The sequence below is a fragment of the Puma concolor genome, chromosome C1 (genome assembly GCF_028749965.1).
Source record: "Puma concolor isolate L17-30 chromosome C1, mPumCon1.1.hap2, whole genome shotgun sequence".
In the NCBI taxonomy this organism is placed as follows: Eukaryota; Metazoa; Chordata; class Mammalia; order Carnivora; family Felidae; genus Puma; species Puma concolor.
The window spans coordinates 48,759,278-48,776,458 of record NC_141674.1 but is presented as its reverse complement, the minus strand read 5'-3'; the positions used below and the strand labels follow the sequence as shown (position 1 = coordinate 48,776,458).

At 43.8% G+C, this 17,181-nt stretch overlaps 1 protein-coding gene across 12 annotated transcripts in view; it reads right to left on the bottom strand.

The window, feature by feature from the left end:
* The window catches only part of FGGY (FGGY carbohydrate kinase domain containing), a 420,763-nt gene that overhangs the window by 92,460 nt on the left and 311,122 nt on the right, over positions 1-17,181 (bottom strand). For all 12 annotated transcript variants that reach the window (XM_025912763.2, XM_086717131.1, XM_086717132.1 and 9 more), the window contains one exon: positions 14,385-14,532. In XM_025912763.2, the coding sequence (XP_025768548.1) occupies positions 14,385-14,532 (148 nt within the window). The remainder of the gene's footprint in view (positions 1-14,384; positions 14,533-17,181) is intronic.

Genomic DNA, 17,181 nt, shown 5'->3' with positions numbered 1-17,181 from the left:
TTAGTATTCTCTGCTCTAGCTACTCTGACTACTCACTGAAGTCTGTTGATGCAGGCATTATTGGATTCAAGTAGAGCTACCTGCTAATGGTTTCTCTTGCCAAATGATTGGGTGACCAGATGAGAATTTGAGCTTTGATTTTAACACACAGGAACATGAAGATCTGAATGAGAAACTAGAGGGGAATTCTGGGTATGCATCTTCCCAAGCCAATAACTCGAGTGTGAAGGAACATCCTTTGTAAAGTTCCCCAGAGACCTAAACACATAGTAAAAACACTGGCAGTAAAGGAGACCATGAACACTGCTGATATTATAGAAGTTCACTTCATAATGTGTGTAAGGAAATAACGTGCCCCAGGGAACACATACAATGGAAACCAGAACCTCGCTGTTCTGACAGACTACCTGTGATACTCACACAGTATCTCCAATGCCTAGCACTATGTCTGGCACATAGTAGGTACTAAATTACGATCCGCTGAATGTGTGAATTAATGACAATGCTTTTTCCCTTTGTATACCACTGTCTTTCCTAACATTTAGCCTTTTGTGTCTAATTACGCGATTAGATACCTCAGCTCCTCATATATTCATAGAGGGGAGGGCCATTTACTCCATGCCCCAAGAAAGAAGAGTGGAAGATCACTTCTAGTTGCTCATTCCAGGCTTTCACCCCACCCCACCCCACCCCACTTCACCGCCCAGACTCGACACTTAGCTTCCCTCATCACAGTGGCTTAGAGGAGATCTTCGGGGTAAAAGAGCAGCCCATTGCTCATATGGAACCTTTGTGTGAACTAGAAAAAGGTGCCCCCTCCAGGCAGACTAAATGCAAAAGGCATCCCATTTGGGAGAATAAATTATAAAAAGGAGAAGAGTGGGCAGGATTTCAGCCCTGTCGTATGTCCCTTCGGCCAAATACCTCATGTCATCGACCAGCACTGTATCACATGATGATCCTGGATAAAGATCGCTCATCATGAATGGTCTCTCTTTTCTCTACTGGCCTGGCCTCAACAGCATCTGTGCAGCTTACCTACTGGGAAAGCCAACTGGGACAAGGCCTAGAGCGGCCTTCCAGAACCAGTCCAGGAGGCACGCTACCTCTGGCTCCCCTCTCTGGTCATCAATGTGAGTGAAGCTGTGACCCTTTGTGTGACTGGGTTATGTGCATGCTTGGCAGACTCACATCTCCCCGTAGGTGGGTCCTGAAGACCAGATTTGGGTACAGTGTGATGGGGTGGGGAAGAAATCTGACTTTGGATATGAGATACATTCTGCTATTAATTAACTAGGAACCCTAGTGCCGTGTATGACATTTATAATGTAACTGGTTCTTATATCCTTCTTGATTAGCAAAAACCCATAAGACAGGATGGATGCAATATCACCAGATTTCATTTTCTTTTTTAGTTTTTTTAGGTACACTCCACACCTGGTGTGTAGCCCAGTGTGGGGCTTTAACTCACGACCCTGAGATCGAGACATGAGCTGAGATCAAGAGTCGGACGTTCCACCGATGGAGCCACCCAGGTTCCCCCAGATTTTATTTTCTTATCCTGCAGTAAATAATCGTAAGTCTTTCCCCACAGTATTAATATTCAAGCAACAAAAGTATCATGGCCCCTTGTCTAAATGTCTAGTGCCCCCAGAGCTCAGAAATCATAGGGGAGAAGAGAGAAGATAGTTTCTTTTCTCCAGAAACTGAGAATGAGATCATGTAAATGAGCACTAAATTTAACTCCTAAGCTTGCTAGTAGCTCTGGCAAAAGGAACACCACACGGGTGACATAGCGTTTTCTTTTTCTGATAAATAAAAGATACCTGTATTTCAAGGAAGAAAACATTATTATTCTAAGGAAGAAGGTACTCAGCAACGAACGGGACTAAGCAAGCACAGCTCTCCCACTCCATCTCCAACATCACCAGGGCCAGGGAGTTGAAACGTGACTCAGTGAAAGACATTTCTCTCTAAAGAAGTTACTGTGGTCTGGGGCCCTGCTTGCTTGACATCTCATCTGATAAGCAGATGGAGACTCCAGAAGGGCCCGTCATCATGAATTCCATTTGATTTCTCTCTCAAATACTAGGGACTTCAACCATGCCTTGGCGAAAGTCAAATGGCTGTTGACCCTAAGGAGTGCCTGCCATGTGGACCACTCAGGAGGCTACAGAGGCCTGTCAGGGAGCCAGCCTGGTAGGGAAGTGGCAGCAGTAGCCCAGGAATGCCAGGGACATCCTGGGGGGAGGTGCAGCTTTATAACCAGTGAGAAAGCTGAGACGAGACAGATGAGCAGATATCCCTATCTGAGGGCTGAATCGTTCCATCAATAAGGGGAAGTAGGAAGAAAGCATAAGTGGAAGGAGTGTGTTTCTAGAAGATGTGCATGTGCCTATTTTGAATGTTTGGGCAAGACAGTGAAATGTGCGGGGAAGCTCCATGGGAGAGTTGCACTGGTAAGCACATTTTATTTATTTTGCTATTGTGTAACAAGGAGAACTATAAGAGAAAACTTTCATAATTAATATTTAGAGATGTGTGAAAGCTGCATATGGTGGCCAAAGAGATGCAAACTACGGCTGATAACTTCAACATCCTAGATGATGGTTATAAAATGCTTATGTGGAATTTCTGAGCTTAGAAGACAAGTGTGGGTGAATGGAAAGAAGACAAGCTATGGAGGAAGACACCTGGGTTCGGATCTTGATATTTCCCCAGCTGGCTGCACGACGGAGTGTTTGGTGACCTTTCTGAAGCCTATTCATGAAGTAGGAATAATGATACCTCAAGGCATTTTTGTGAAGATTAAAAATCATTTGCAAAGTGTCTTACATTTTCAGGAAGCTATACTGAGTCTACAAGAGCTAAACCGTTGGGATGCCAATGACACTTAGCGTTGATTTTCTTTTCCTTTCTCTTACTAAATGTTTGTTCTCTTTATCTTAAATGCACGAAGGGTTCAATCCCATTCATTAATTGGAGTAGGGCAACAAAACATCTCCTTTAACATGGTATGGGTACCCCCAGGGTATTAATGAGGGGCACTAAAGACTAGTGCACATCCAGCGTGGGGAAGACAGGGCAGAATGCATGTTCATCATCATCAGCATGAGGATCATAATGTTAAAGATATGGACATCCAGGAGTGTGGACAAACAGCATGCCCCTGATGAGGGCCCACGAGTAGGATGATGAGGGACTCACTGCAAGGACTCCTTGGAGAAGTCCGAGTCCTTATCAACCTACACACCTTCACTCACTATGTAAATAGTAAGGACAGATGAATTTCACCATAGACTTCACCTGAAGTCTTGCTGCCACTTAGGAGCTGTGAGACCTTGAGCACGCCTCATCTTTTCCTGGGATCCTCGCTGAATGCAGACTTCCTGAGCTCCAACTCCAGATTTCCTGAATCTTTGGTGTGGGCCCAGCAATTTGCATTTCAGCAAGGTCATATTGTACAATAAATTGTGGGAATAAGTGTCCTTAACCTTGGCATTGTGAATTAAAGGTTGACAGGCGTTAAAATTGTCGAAATTGTTCAAAAAAAGATAGTAGTAATTCAGTTAGCTAATTTTTTTTCCTTCTTAGTGATTTTAAAGGAATTAGTTATATAAGTTAGTAAGAAAGAAAAAAAAAAGCTTGGAAGTAGATTTTCAAGGGGTCTCTAAAGATTACAAAGACAAGAAAACAGGATCCCCAGTCCTGAGGTTTTCTAGGGTCATCAGAGCTTGATGGAGTATCCAAGTCTCAGGGGAATTGGTTGAAAGCTTTTGAGAAAACAAAGGAACAGCAAAAATGCTCTGTTGGCTCAGTCAATAATAAGGGCAGAGCTGATGGACAGACAACAGGGAAATGAGAAGGATCAGAGAAAAACGTATAGAAAACCTCTGGAGAGAGGACAGAGATTGGAGAACAGGTCTGAAATAATCAGCAGCCTGGAAGAGAAAGGACACAAACGTCCTGGAGGTTTCAGTAAGCATCAGGAATCGAGGATGACACTTGGCATCACCCAAAACTCACCCAGATTTGGGAAATGCAGATAAACGTGTTAACAAAACACAACGTGTTAACAACTCTGAAGATGTTCCCAAGATTCCCATCCTGCAGTTACTCAATCAGACACTAATCTAGGCACTGCTGTAAAGGGACTTTGTAGATAGAACTGGTTACTAGCCAGATGACCTTAAAATACAGAAATTATCCTGGATTATGCAGTATAAACTCAATGTAATCATGTGAGCCCATAAAAGCAGAAGAGTCAGTCAAGTGACAGAGTAGGAGGCAGAAATGGAAACCGGGGAGATTCAAAGGATGAGAAGGACATGATCTGCCATTGGTGGCTTTGAAGATGGATGAGGGGGGCAATGAGTCAAGAAATGCAGGTGGTCTTTAGAAGCTGAGGACCCCTAGCTGACGGTCAGCCAGGATATAGGAACCTCAGTCCCACAACTGCGTGGAGCTCAAACTGGCCGACAATTTGAATGAATTTGGGAGATTATTCCCAGAGCCTCCAGATACGAGCCTTTGGTTCTGGTCTTGCGAAAATTGGAGCAAAGAAACGAGCTGAGCCAGCCCGGGCTTCTCACCCACAGAACTGCGAGATAAGAAATTTAAGCCTCTAAGTTTGTGGTAATTTATTCAAGCAGCAACAGACAACCGATAAACTCACGAAGCCTAGACTGACATTCTCCCTTACAGCCTTATTCTGTTGGTGAACCCTACGTGACACATTAGTTTGCTTGCTAGGCCCCAGATACACCAGGCACTTCACATCTTTGTCTGCTTCTGATGCTCTAAATCCAAGCCATTTTTTTTTAATTTTTTTTTTTTAACGTTTATTTATTTTTGAGACAGGGAGAGACAGAGCATGAACAGGGGAGGGGCAGAGAGAGAGGGAGACACAGAATCAGAAACAGACTCCAGGCTCTGAGCTGGCAGGACAGAGCCTGACGCGGGCCTCGACCTCACGGACCGTGAGTTCATGACCTGAGCCGAAGTCGGACGCTTAACCGACCAAGCCACCCAGGCGCCCCAATCCAAGCCATTTTAATGTACTCATGCACCAGTATCCCAAAGCTGTTCTGGTCAACTGTCCAGGTCCTTAGTTGGTGTCATCCAGCCTGTCTTGATTTATATACTAATGATTTACACACGGATTTGGATCCAAGGATCCTTGGATCCTTGGTCCCCTGGCCTTAGATCTTTCTCATTGTTTGTTTGTTGGATATTCCTAGCGGGTTTCTACCCAATTCACTCCACGGTCTTCTATCAAGCCATACTACCTTGGGAAGGACTCTTATTTGTAATTCATATTCCTCTTGCCTCCCTCTCCTGGGTTTTACTTGTTGCTTGGTATAGTTAGGGAAGAGAGAAAGCACTAAGAAAATAAAGTCTGAATCTGTGACATAATTTTAAAAAAATCGCTCAAATGAGGAGAAAATATGGCAGACACACTGAAAACAGAGTGGGAATACGAAAACACAAAAACTTAATTTTTTTTCTTTAAAAACATTTTTTTCCTTAAAAAAATTGTTTTTCCTCCCAATGGATATCAGGGGCCTCAATCTGAACACACCAGGTTTCTAATATCACTTCTGTTTTTTTCCCCCTCTAGGAAAAAAATAGCTGTGACTCTCTGAAGCTTAGACAGAGAGAGAGAGAGAGAGAGAGAGAGAGAGAGAGCGAGCACGAGCAGAGGAGAGGGGTGGAGGAAGAGAGAATCTTAAGCAGGCTTCACGCTCAGCACGGAGCTCCAATGCAGGGCTCGATCCCACAACCCTGGGATTGTGACCTGAGCTGAAATTAAGAGTCTGACGCTCAACCTACTGAGCCACCCAGGCACCGCATCTCCGTCCTTTTAAATGGGGCAATGACATTGTCAGGTAGGGCTGTGAGAAATGTTGGTGATGATGCATGTAAAGCATCTGTCATGGTGCCTGACACGCTACAGTCCTGGAGAAAATGATACCTATCACAAAACAAAATACGAGCTGCTAAACTAGATACTTCAATAAAAAAATGCGTTATCAGAAAACCAGCTAGATGATACTTAGGATATTAAGCTTTGTTATACGACTCAATTTGTCATAGGCAAAAATATGTAAAAACAAAACAAAACAAAAACAGTGAGATGAACCGGCATTAAATTGTAACAAAATCATCAACAAACCCATGTCAAAGAGTGCACATCCCTGCAAGCCTGATAAATGTTATCAGTCACGAGCTGCTTGAATTAGCCCATGAGCTTCCAGGTCTGGCATCCTCCTCCCCATCAGAGGAAGCCACTGGGAGACAGCCTGTGGCTCCTCCTGAGATCTTGCAAAGCCTCATCTGCATTGCTGACTCCATCCACATCGGACACTGTTTAGCAAGGACTGTCTCTAGCTAGGGTTCCGTCCTCTGGGAACTGGCTAAGATTTTACAACGCGTCTTCCCTTTCTCTGTCTCGGTTTTTCACATGCACACTTGCTCTGGGCTTGCTTTGAAGAGCCGTTGGAGCAGGACTCAACCTCTCCAGCAGTTTGAGCAGCATATGGTCTTATGTTAGAAATCACAGCTCTTCAAAGCACGAGAAAATAACTTTCCGTTCTGGGTAGCGCTGTTCTTGCAAAAGGAAGCAGAGAAAACACGTTTCAACCACTGGGGGATATGGTGTTTTCATGGCCTGATAGGCTTCTGACATGACTTGCTTCTTTGATTACATTTGATGAATTGACTTCTTGGATATTTCAGGAAAAGAATGTTTTAAAAAGCGCCAAAACAAAGAGGTAGTATTAATTTGAGAATAGAAACTAGTCATATATACCGAGACGCATGCCCTCTTTCTAAATTCCTCCAGCACTAAAGTTTTGTAAGGCACACAAAATTTGAGTGTTTCCTGCTGTGGTTAAGGGAAGTGAAGCCTAAAGACTTATGTAGAGAAAAGACTAATCTCTGTACAGTATGAAATGTGGCTTCTTTGAGGACCAAGTGACTGTTCGCCTTCACCAGCTGGTCGTGCACAGCCGATGACCTCCGTGGCTGCTGAGTCCAGATGGTCCTTGGGCTGAGGGGAATGGCTCATGACTGGCTACTTGGCATCCAAAGGCTACACTAAGAATCCTGCTAGTCGTCTTCTAACGCACAGATAAGGGCCACTGAGCAGAAGCCACAGGTTCCGAAGTATTTGCTGATGTTGTCTGTCCACTATGTAATAGTCTCCCCCTTGTTGATTCTGACAATCATCCCGTAAGGAAGCCTGTCCCACTTACTGATGAGCAGACTGACCTCACAGAGCTAATGTCAAAGGTCACACAGCTGGTACATTTTCAAGGCAGGATGCCAATGCAGATCTGACTTTGATCCCTGGGCTCCCTTTACTGTTTCACAGGGGTAAAAACTCTCCAACCAAACATTTAAAATAAAAACAATCAGGGGTGCCTGGGTGGCTCAGTGGGTCAAGTGTCTGACTTCGGCTCAGATCATGATCTCACAGTTCGTGAGTTCGAGCCCTGTGTAGGGCTCTGTGCTGACAGCTCAGAGTCTGGAACCTGCTTTAGATTCTGTGTCTCCCTTTCTCTGCCCCTCCCCTGCCCATGCTCTGTCTGTCTCTCTCTCTCTCAAAAATAAATACACATTAAAAAATAAAATAAAAACAATCATAAAAACTATCTAAAACAGGCCACCATTCCTGATGATGAATATTTAGCTTCATCATTCTTGATGCATGACCATGCCACATTTCTTTAAATACAAGCATTTTTTCTTATGTTTTCCTTTTAAAGAACCTAGAGCCATCAGTGTTAAATGCTTTGACACCGATTGCTATGACCCGAGCTTCTGCTCCCTTTACACATCATGTGCAGGGCCCTTAACTAATTTATCAAGTGGAAAGGAGAAATATTTACATAGATGTCTACTTGGTCCAGGCACACCATTAAGCTGCCCACATCCCTAGCCTCTACCTCTTTTTAGCCTAGTGCCACAGGTCAATCACAGAAGGAGAAATGAAGCAGCCATGCACATAGGCAGGAGCCAACTGTTACCAGAACAAAAGAAAATGATGTGTTCACGCATAAGGGAAGGATTCCTGGGTTATGCCCTGTTCCTACTTCTGAGGGCAGGCAGCTCTAAAGCAGAAGAGTTTACAGCCAGGTCAAAGCAGGAGTGCTGATTACTTCTGAAATCTGAGTCCGTAAGGGTGTGAAGGAAACAAGAACCATTACTGAGGAGAGAAAGAGGTCAGAGCTTAAATCCAAGGGCCAGGGTAAGGACAAACATGGGAGAAAGGAAGAGGGCCAGGTTTCAGAGAAGGGGAGCGAGGACCAGGATGAGGAGTGTGGTTTGGTATGAAACCACGTGTGAGACGGGTGTTAGGACTCCCATCTCACAGTCACTAGTGTATCGTGCAGAGTAAAGAGCTATGAGTTAAGGCAGCCTGTGGGGGTGTGCTTGCTCAAAGTCAGGACTCACATTTTTATTTAGGCAGACCATTTCTTGGCGTTATGACTTTAGGCAGGTCACTGTTCATTCGTCCCTTGACAAATAAAGACGGAAATAATTGCTTAGCCATAAGGCAATTATTCGATGCCTGTCTTTGACCTAAAAACACTGCTGAAAATTTTAATGTTTATTTATTTTTTGAGAGACAGAGACAGAGCGTGAGAGAGAGGGAGATACAGAATCTGAAGCAGGCTCCAGGCTCTGAGCTGTCAGCACAGAGCCCAACGTGGGGCTCAAACCCACAACTGTGAGATCATGACCTGAACTGAGGTCGGACGCCTCATCGATTGAGCCACCCAGGCACCCCTAAACACTGCTGAAATTTAAAAAGTAAACAAGCCATAGGTAGTCCCTATCCTCAAATTTTTTTTCTAATAAATGTAAAATATACGCTAGGTCATATGGCAGCTGTGATCTTATTTTCTTCTGTAAAAATTGTTTTTTATTGACTTCAATGCAGGTTTTAATTCTGCTATTCTGTATTTTTAGTTGTCTTTATCATCTCCCTTTTTTTTTTCCCTCATTCCACTGGCTTTCCATCTGAGCTCACTTTTCCCCCCACTAAGTTTCTGTCCTATTTCATAGAGATGTGCCTTTAAAAACAAAACAAAAAACAAAAAACAAAAACAACCTACTGAATATGCCGAGTCTTTTTAATATTTTCTTTTGGTTTCAGTAGTAAATAATTCTTTAAGAGGCCTTTCCCTGTGCTCTAATGGTACTTCTTTTTGCTTTGTATGCAACATGTTGTTTTCTAATGGACTCACTTTATTATTTCTTTATTCATTTCAACTACAGAGCTATACATATTCAGTGCTTCCCAGCAGAGAGTACCCATGATTTACTGTCTGCCCCACTCACTGCAACTTGGATATGCCTCTTCACATCTAAAGCTAGTTGCCAGTTCCCAGAGTCTAGCAGTTTTTTTTTTAAATATTTTTAATGTTTATTCATTTTTGAGAGACAAACATACAGAGCATGAGCAGGGGAGGGGCAGAGAGAGAGAGAGAGACGGTGGAGGGGGGGGAGAGACACAGATTCTAAAGCAGGCTCCAGGCTCTGAGCTGTCAGCACAGAGACTGATGCAGGCCTCGAACTCACGGACCACTGCGAGATCATGACCTTAGCCGAAGTTGGCACTTAACCGACTGAGCCACTGAGGCGCCCCTATTTAAAAAAATTCTTTTTTAATTAGCAGCTTCTATTTTGGGTAGCTTTGGTGGCCTCACCACTACCCGGTTTTCTACCGTTAGAACAGGCAGCAGATGTGCAAACCAATAGCCCTCCTCCAAATTCACAGCTTTTCCTAATGTTGACTCCCATTAACAGAGTTTTACTCGGGATCCTCAGAACGTAGGGCAGCAGCATTCATCCCAGATGGGTCTTCCTGCCCAGCTGGCCTCTTGGGTTGGCAGTTTTCTGATGGATTGAACTGAAAGGGAAGATAAGGTCTGGGGTTGTGGGAGAGTTCTGGGAAATTAAACTCACTGGCTGCTTCCAAAAAAGCAAAACACCCTAACCATCAGCAGCAGCATAGAGGGAGGCCTGCCCTGTTCTTAGGCTTAAAGGGACCTTGCGTTATTAAGCCAAGGAGCAGAAGGTAGGTCTAACCTCTTGCAAGGCTAGAGGTTCACTTTGCTTATATGTCATATATTATGTTTATGAAACAAGTTCCAGCTAGTCTTTTAGATTCTAAAAATTCTTCCCAGATTCTCTCTGCGACTGTTGGTGCTGGTGTTGCTAGTTGAACGACATGTTAATTTTCAAAGTCAGTGTGAGTTTATGCCTTTTTTTTTTTTTTTGCATCCTCACATGTATTTTCAAATGAAGAAGAGGAAGTCTGCATCAGGTCTTACTACCCAAATGCCACATAAAAAAAAAAAAATCATTCAAAGTCAGACATCCACTGAGCGCCTGTTTTGGCTTGCACAGATACCTGCATCACAAGTATCACACTGCGTAATGTTCATGCACACACTCACATGCACGCAATAATCATCTCCCTGATTTTATGTGAATTTGGGACACCCACAGTTTCTTTTTCTCTTTGTGTTCGTAGTAGGTGATCAATAATGAATGAATAACAAAGATAAGAGACAAGAGTCAACCGAGCGAAGGATAAAGAACTGGGAGAGTGTAGTGCTAGAAAGCAGAAGTACAGAGAGAGTCCAGGGCTTCTCTTGAGATTTTTTTTTTTTTTTTTTTTTACTACCAAGATAAAATGCTAAATGCAATCTATCATTGCTTAGATAATGATGCAGGGAACCAAACTTGGAGGCGTTCATGTTCCATGTTCTCCTCCCCTCTAGAACACTGCATTTACTATGGTTTTCCTGGTTCCAAACCCTCTTCCTTGCTTCACTCAGTGTCAATGTCACCTCCTGTCTGAAGCCTGTCCTGACCTCTGAGACTAGGCTGGGCAGTCATCTCCCACACATCTAGGGAACCCTGGACAGTAAGTGGCACCTGCAGCTGGCATGCCCAGTATCACCTGTTTATATATTCTGTCTGCCCAGTCCCCCATCCCGACAGTAATAGTCCTGACGGTTGGAATTACATCTAGTTATTCTTATATCGCCCAGCAACTATAAAAGGCCTGTATTAGTTCAAATATTTAATTAATTAGTTGATAAGCAAATGTCTTCATAAGTAGGATAAAATGGGAACCTCTTGGCTTCATTTACCTGGACATTAATATTGGTATTAAATACATATCATATGGATACTAAGAGCAGCAACCAATCTGTTTAATATTAGCAAACTGTTCATATGTATGTTTTTAAAGCAATACATGGTTTCTTTCTTATCTCCATGTTGACTGTCAATTAAGTACATATTAAGTACTTAGTATATGTCCAGAGAAATGTTTCAGAAGCCAAAAGAAGAAATCACATAGGTTTCCTTCTCTACTGGGAATATCCTGACAATTACAGTTGCTAAGTAGACATTCTATCAAGCACTTCCCTTCCCTCCCTTGAAACATGCTCTGTGAATATACATATTGTTGTACCTTACTGTATCTACGGCAGTGCTAGGCACTTCTAGGTAAAAAATAAAGATCTACTAAATGAGTGCTGGAGATAGTAGTCACTGCAGGTTCTGACAAAGGATAACATGACAGTAGAGATTTCAGGGTGATTAGTTTGATGTTATCTGAAACTGAGGGAAAGAAATACTGGCGGGGGCAGTGCCTGGGTGGGTCAGTCGGTTAAGCATCTGACTTCGGCTCAGGTCATGATCTCACGGTTCGTGATCTCGAGTCCTGCATCGGGTGAGCTTGTGCCCCACTTCGGGTGAACACGAGCCCTAGTTCTCTCTGTCCCTCCCTCTCTCTCAAAAAAATCCCTCTGCCCCTTGTGGGATTCCTTCTCTCTCTCTCTCCCTCTGCCCCTCACTCTCTCTCAAAAAAAAGCAAGAAATACTGGGAGAAATTTTTAGTCCAGAATTTCCTTCCTTTTGTCTTACCAAGGTCACCTTCTCCTTCTAGTGATGTGATGTAAATTCATGGAGAGACAGCTATTCCAATGTAAGCCCAACCCAAGGCCAGTTACAAAAGGAAATCAGTGTTAAGAAACAGTACATGAGATGTGAGTTATGTTTGTAAAACTTTTTAAAAAATAAACATACTAGGATCTTCTGATACAATTGGAAGTATGTCCCCGTGTAAGAAGCCTCCTTTGGTAAGCATGTACTTAGCTGTACTTGTTATAATGAGACAGGCGTTCATGAAAACATTCCATTGGCTCCTTTGGAATTACACTTTGGATTGACGTTACCTTTATAAGAATATCCTTACGGTGGCAATTCTTAAGTCTTTGGGTGTCAGGCTTGGTTTTAAGGAACAGAGAAAAGACACTGGGAGCCATGAGTCCTGCCATGCTGGGTATTGAAGCTGGGTATGACAGAAGTTGGCAAGAGAGGGAAGGACTCCAGATCCAAGGCCATGGGCTCCAGACCCATGATCATTTCACTCCACAGCCCTGCATTGTTGTGGGGTCATCTTATGAACTGGTCATGCTTCTTAACATCGTGAACATTTAAAAAAAACTTTTTTTTCAACGTTTATTTATTTTTGGGACAGAGAGAGACAGAGCGTGAACAGGGGAGGGGCAGAGAGAGAGAGAGGGAGACACAGAATCGGAAACAGGCTCCAGGCTCCGAGCCATCAGCCCAGAGCCCGACGCGGGGCTCGAACCCACAGACCGCGAGATCGTGACCTGGCTGAAGTCGGACGCTCAACCGACTGCGCCACCCAGGCGCCCCCATCGTGAACATTTTAAAGGCCCATTACATTTGGCTTCAGGTATTTGTCTCCAGTTAAGTCACTCACTCTTGTATCCACACAAAATGTGTTCTACCCCAACCTGTTGGTACCCAGGAGTCAGTTATCTGCAAGGGCAGCTTTCTGGCTGCAGCTTGTGGCCACATGACCCTCTCCCAACTTTCCTCTTCTGCTTCTGCAGGCCAAGTAAGGAGGCCAAGCTCATTGTCGCCGGTGCGGGCACGCTTCATGGACTCCAGACAGACATAACTTTGGCTATGTCCCATTTTCTTTTCTTTTCCTGCAACTCCCCTTTTATTGGCAGAAGTTGATTGTATCAACTAGGTAATGAAAATAAAGATCAGGTCTTCCTACTGGCATCATAAAAACATTTTAAAAATCTCAATACAATCAGTCATAAAACCATAGAATTTTTTTTTTTTTTTTTAATTTTTTTTTTTTTTTCAACGTTTATTTATTTTTGGGACAGAGAGAGACAGAGCATGAACAGGCGAGGGGCAGAGAGAGAGGGAGACACAGAATCGGAAACAGGCTCCAGGCTCTGAGCCATCAGCCCAGAGCCCGACGCGGGGCTCGAACTCACGGACCGCGAGATCGTGACCTGGCTGAAGTCGGACGCTTAACCGACTGCGCCACCCAGGCGCCCCAAAACCATAGAATTTTGAGTCTCGAAGTTCTCAAAGCCAGCCGCCTGTTCTACCATCACTCAGTGTAAACCCTGAATTGCCAGGTTTGGCCTCCATTCTGAACTCCCACCTCCATTCACTGCACATTCTGCTTCTTGACTTCTTGGCATCTTGACATCTTCCTGGATTCTGAATTCCTGGTTTATTTTCCTATTTGTGGCCTCTCTTGGCTTCTGGGAACTGAAGTTGAGTTCTATTTCTCTAGCTTGAACGTGCTTCTTCCAACCTCAAATGCGATTCTCAATGGCTATACTACCTACACTCAGCCACCTAATCTTGCCTGGCCACCAGGGTGTTCTATCTTAGTTTAGGAGGCTATGAACTCTGCCACAAGTTGATCCTGGCTCCTAAAGGAGGGCCCAAAATCTTCTGTACCATCAGTGACCCCAAAGGTCACCAGCAGCTGAATTTATCCATCAGTGTAAGTTACTAATTTTCTTTTCCTTTTAGCAAAGCTTAATCTGAAATCCTAATAATGTTAACATGCACTACGAACAGCTCTGACTCAGAGCTTGAGCAGACATGTGGTTATGGCAATCAAGACCATGGGTGGTAATATTTACCACTTATTTACTGGGCAGCCTGGGGATGGAGACAGAAAACATGACTCTGCAAACTGATGTGAATAAAAAATCACAAGGCAGGGGCTCATGACTTCCAGCCGCTCCACAGGACAAAGAGGCAGCAGTAGCTAAATGTAAGAAAGCAGTAGCTTTCAAGGTTGGCTCGGCAACAACGAGAACTTTCAGCAGCTCATCCTATGGAGCAGCAAGGGCCTTCGCAACAAGCGATGCATCTGCAAGAAGCCTGTGTGCCTTGCCCCGCCTTGTTTATTTTTCCTCTTTTCTTTTCCCCTCACTTTGCTTCCTCCCAACTTTGTAGACCTTTGGCCTGCCTGCACCTTCGTGCAAGGACTGGCTGTTACTTACCATGCCCTTTAGTGTCAGATCTGCTAAGGGAGACCGGTTGCCATGGAAGTCTGGCCAAACATGTAAATCAACAGTGAGGAAACCCACAGGCCGAGCCTTCTTAATCAGATCCAGGTGACTGTTCAAATATGCATATACACTTTGGCATCTGGAAGAGACGTTGATTTTGTTTTCAAAAGGGGGGTAGGGTCGGGAGGCAAACTCTTCGGCAGAAAGAAACGATCTGTACTTCCCTATCAGATCCAGAAACAAAGCAGAGTCCCCAACCTTCAGCAAAGAAACTACCCAAACCCCCAGAAACCAGCATTCTGTACTCTCAGATCATGAAGTGCCATCACCAAGAACAGGCAGCATGTCCTGGTGCAAAGCGGAAAGGCTTGGAATCAGAAGACCAGGGCCAGGAGGGGCTTTACCCCTAGTAGGTGTGTGACCATGAGAAAGTTACTCAAACTTTCTGAACCACTTTCTTCGCATCTGTAAAAACAGATATCATAATCCCTGTCCAACTTACCTCATGGTTATTGTCAAGATCAAAGGAAGCTATGCATGTGAAGATACGGTATTTTGTAAACGGGACAATAGTGGACATATGTAAAGGATTTTTAAAAAATCTGTGTTGCTAATTGTAACAATAATGATGGGGTGATGAGTATAAACCTAAGTTCTTGGACTCAGCATAGGAGCTGGGCCACAGGAAGTGACAGCACAGAGGAATGCAGTTAGATCAGGAATTAGGAGACTTGATTTCCTACCCAAAGGCACCAAATGGCGTCACGTTTGTTCTTGCTCCTTTCTAAGGCTCAGTCTCTTTGGATGCAGGATGAGGGAGTCATACTACCTCTCAGTCTCCACATGTCTGGGGGAGAGGGAGACAGAGGTGAGGAGACTGAGAGCTACGGTAGTCCTGGCCCTGGCCCTCTGGTAGATCTGGGCTCAGATCGGTAGCTGGGTGACATGGACCAGTAACTCTCCCACTGTGAACTTCAGTTATCCCATATAAAATGGGTATCATAATACCTATCTCACGGAGCTGAATCTTACTGCAAGGCACAAAGGTTAAATTTGGTCGCCCTTCCCCTCTTTAAGTGTGCTTCATTCTCAAAGTCTTATACCAATGATTCTAGAGGAAAGTGGGTTTATCAGAGGGTGGCATCCATGCCTCTTGTCACTGGTGACCTTGGAAAGATCTCACGGCTTGAACAATGGCAGGAAGAAAAGTATAGGAAATCAATGTCCAAGGGAGGGTAATATCTAAGGAACTCAAGATGACAGTATTTGAATTGCAAAAATGCTTTAGGAGTGTCGCTCACAGATTTCTAATTCCAGTTTTGTGACACTGTGAATGTTCCCATGGAGCCCATGAAGTTCCCAAAAGTTTTCTAAACTAACATTAAAGGAAGAAACAAACAACTAGAGCAGTGTTTTTCAAACTCTTTTGTTAAATAAAAATTTTTCTTAATTTTTTTTTAATGTTTATTTGTTCTTGAGAGAGAGGCAGAACGCAAGTGGGGGAGGGGCAGAGAGAGAGGGAGACACAGAATCCGAAGCAGGCTCGAGTCTCTGAGCCATCAGCACAGAGCCTGACGCAGTGCTCAAACCCACAAATTGTGAGATCATGACGTGAGCTGAAGTTGGACGCTTAACCGACTGAGCCACCCAGGTGCCCTTGGTTAAATAAAAATTTTATGTGGAACTCCACTATAGGAAGGATAGAAAACCAAAACTGCTCCATGTAAGTGCCAGAGTGAGGGAGTATGTCTGTGTGCACATGTGCAAGCCTATGCAAGATGCTCAAAGAAGTGAAGACAAGTGACCAAGTTCAAATTTAAACAAACCCTTCTCTGAGGGATTCTGAAGCCATATCTGTAACCCAGATCGGAAAAGACTTGTCAAAGCCCACATTCGAACTCTGCTTTAGCATGATTCTCTGACAGTGTTAGGAGAGGATCCTGGAGGCCTCCCTGGAAGGTAGGGCCGGAGCCATATACCTGGGTAGAATACGATCACTTCCTGGTTTTCTATTTCCCAACTCTCTCTGCTCACGGTCCAAAAGGAACATTGACCACAAAAGCCACAGGAACGTCCATCCGAGCCAGAATCCAGAGTCTGCACTGATTCTAGCAACATCCGACTTCAGAATACCATCACTGCACTTAAAGCGAAGGGCTTTTTTTTTTTTTTTTTTTAAAGCACACATCTATAAATCTTTTCATTTGCCTCTCAAGGAATCTTAGGGCAGGGCATTTGGTTTCAGACATCTGGGTCAATAAGAACCTATAGGCCTAATTACTATTGATTTGTCATTGTCTCATTTACCGTGGGTCTTTGCAAACAGTGAGATTCGTTTAGCCTCTTACATATATGGTCACTCATGCACTAATGAGATCCCTGGGGGACGGGCCATATGCTTACCCCTTTGACTCCTAACCTCCTCACAGCTGTATGTTTATTCTTTGAATGCGGCCATTCTCCTGCACGTTTTTCCAATTATACCTTACCATGTGTGCTATCTGAGTATATCATTCAAAATGAAATGCACTTGGAAAACATTATAATAACAAATGCACATCATTATTCACATAATTTTAACCTTACATGATGCCTTTTTTGGTTCTGACTTTGTTTCATTTTGTATTTTTTTTTTTTTATTTTTTATGTTTTTATTTTTTACCAATTCCTTCTCAAATGGCGGTCTGACCTCTCCCAGCTCGGGAATCACACATCAACTGTTTCAAGTGTGTGCTTCTCCTTCCCTCTCACAACCCCCAGGCTCATGTATCTTCGGTCAGAGGGAGAA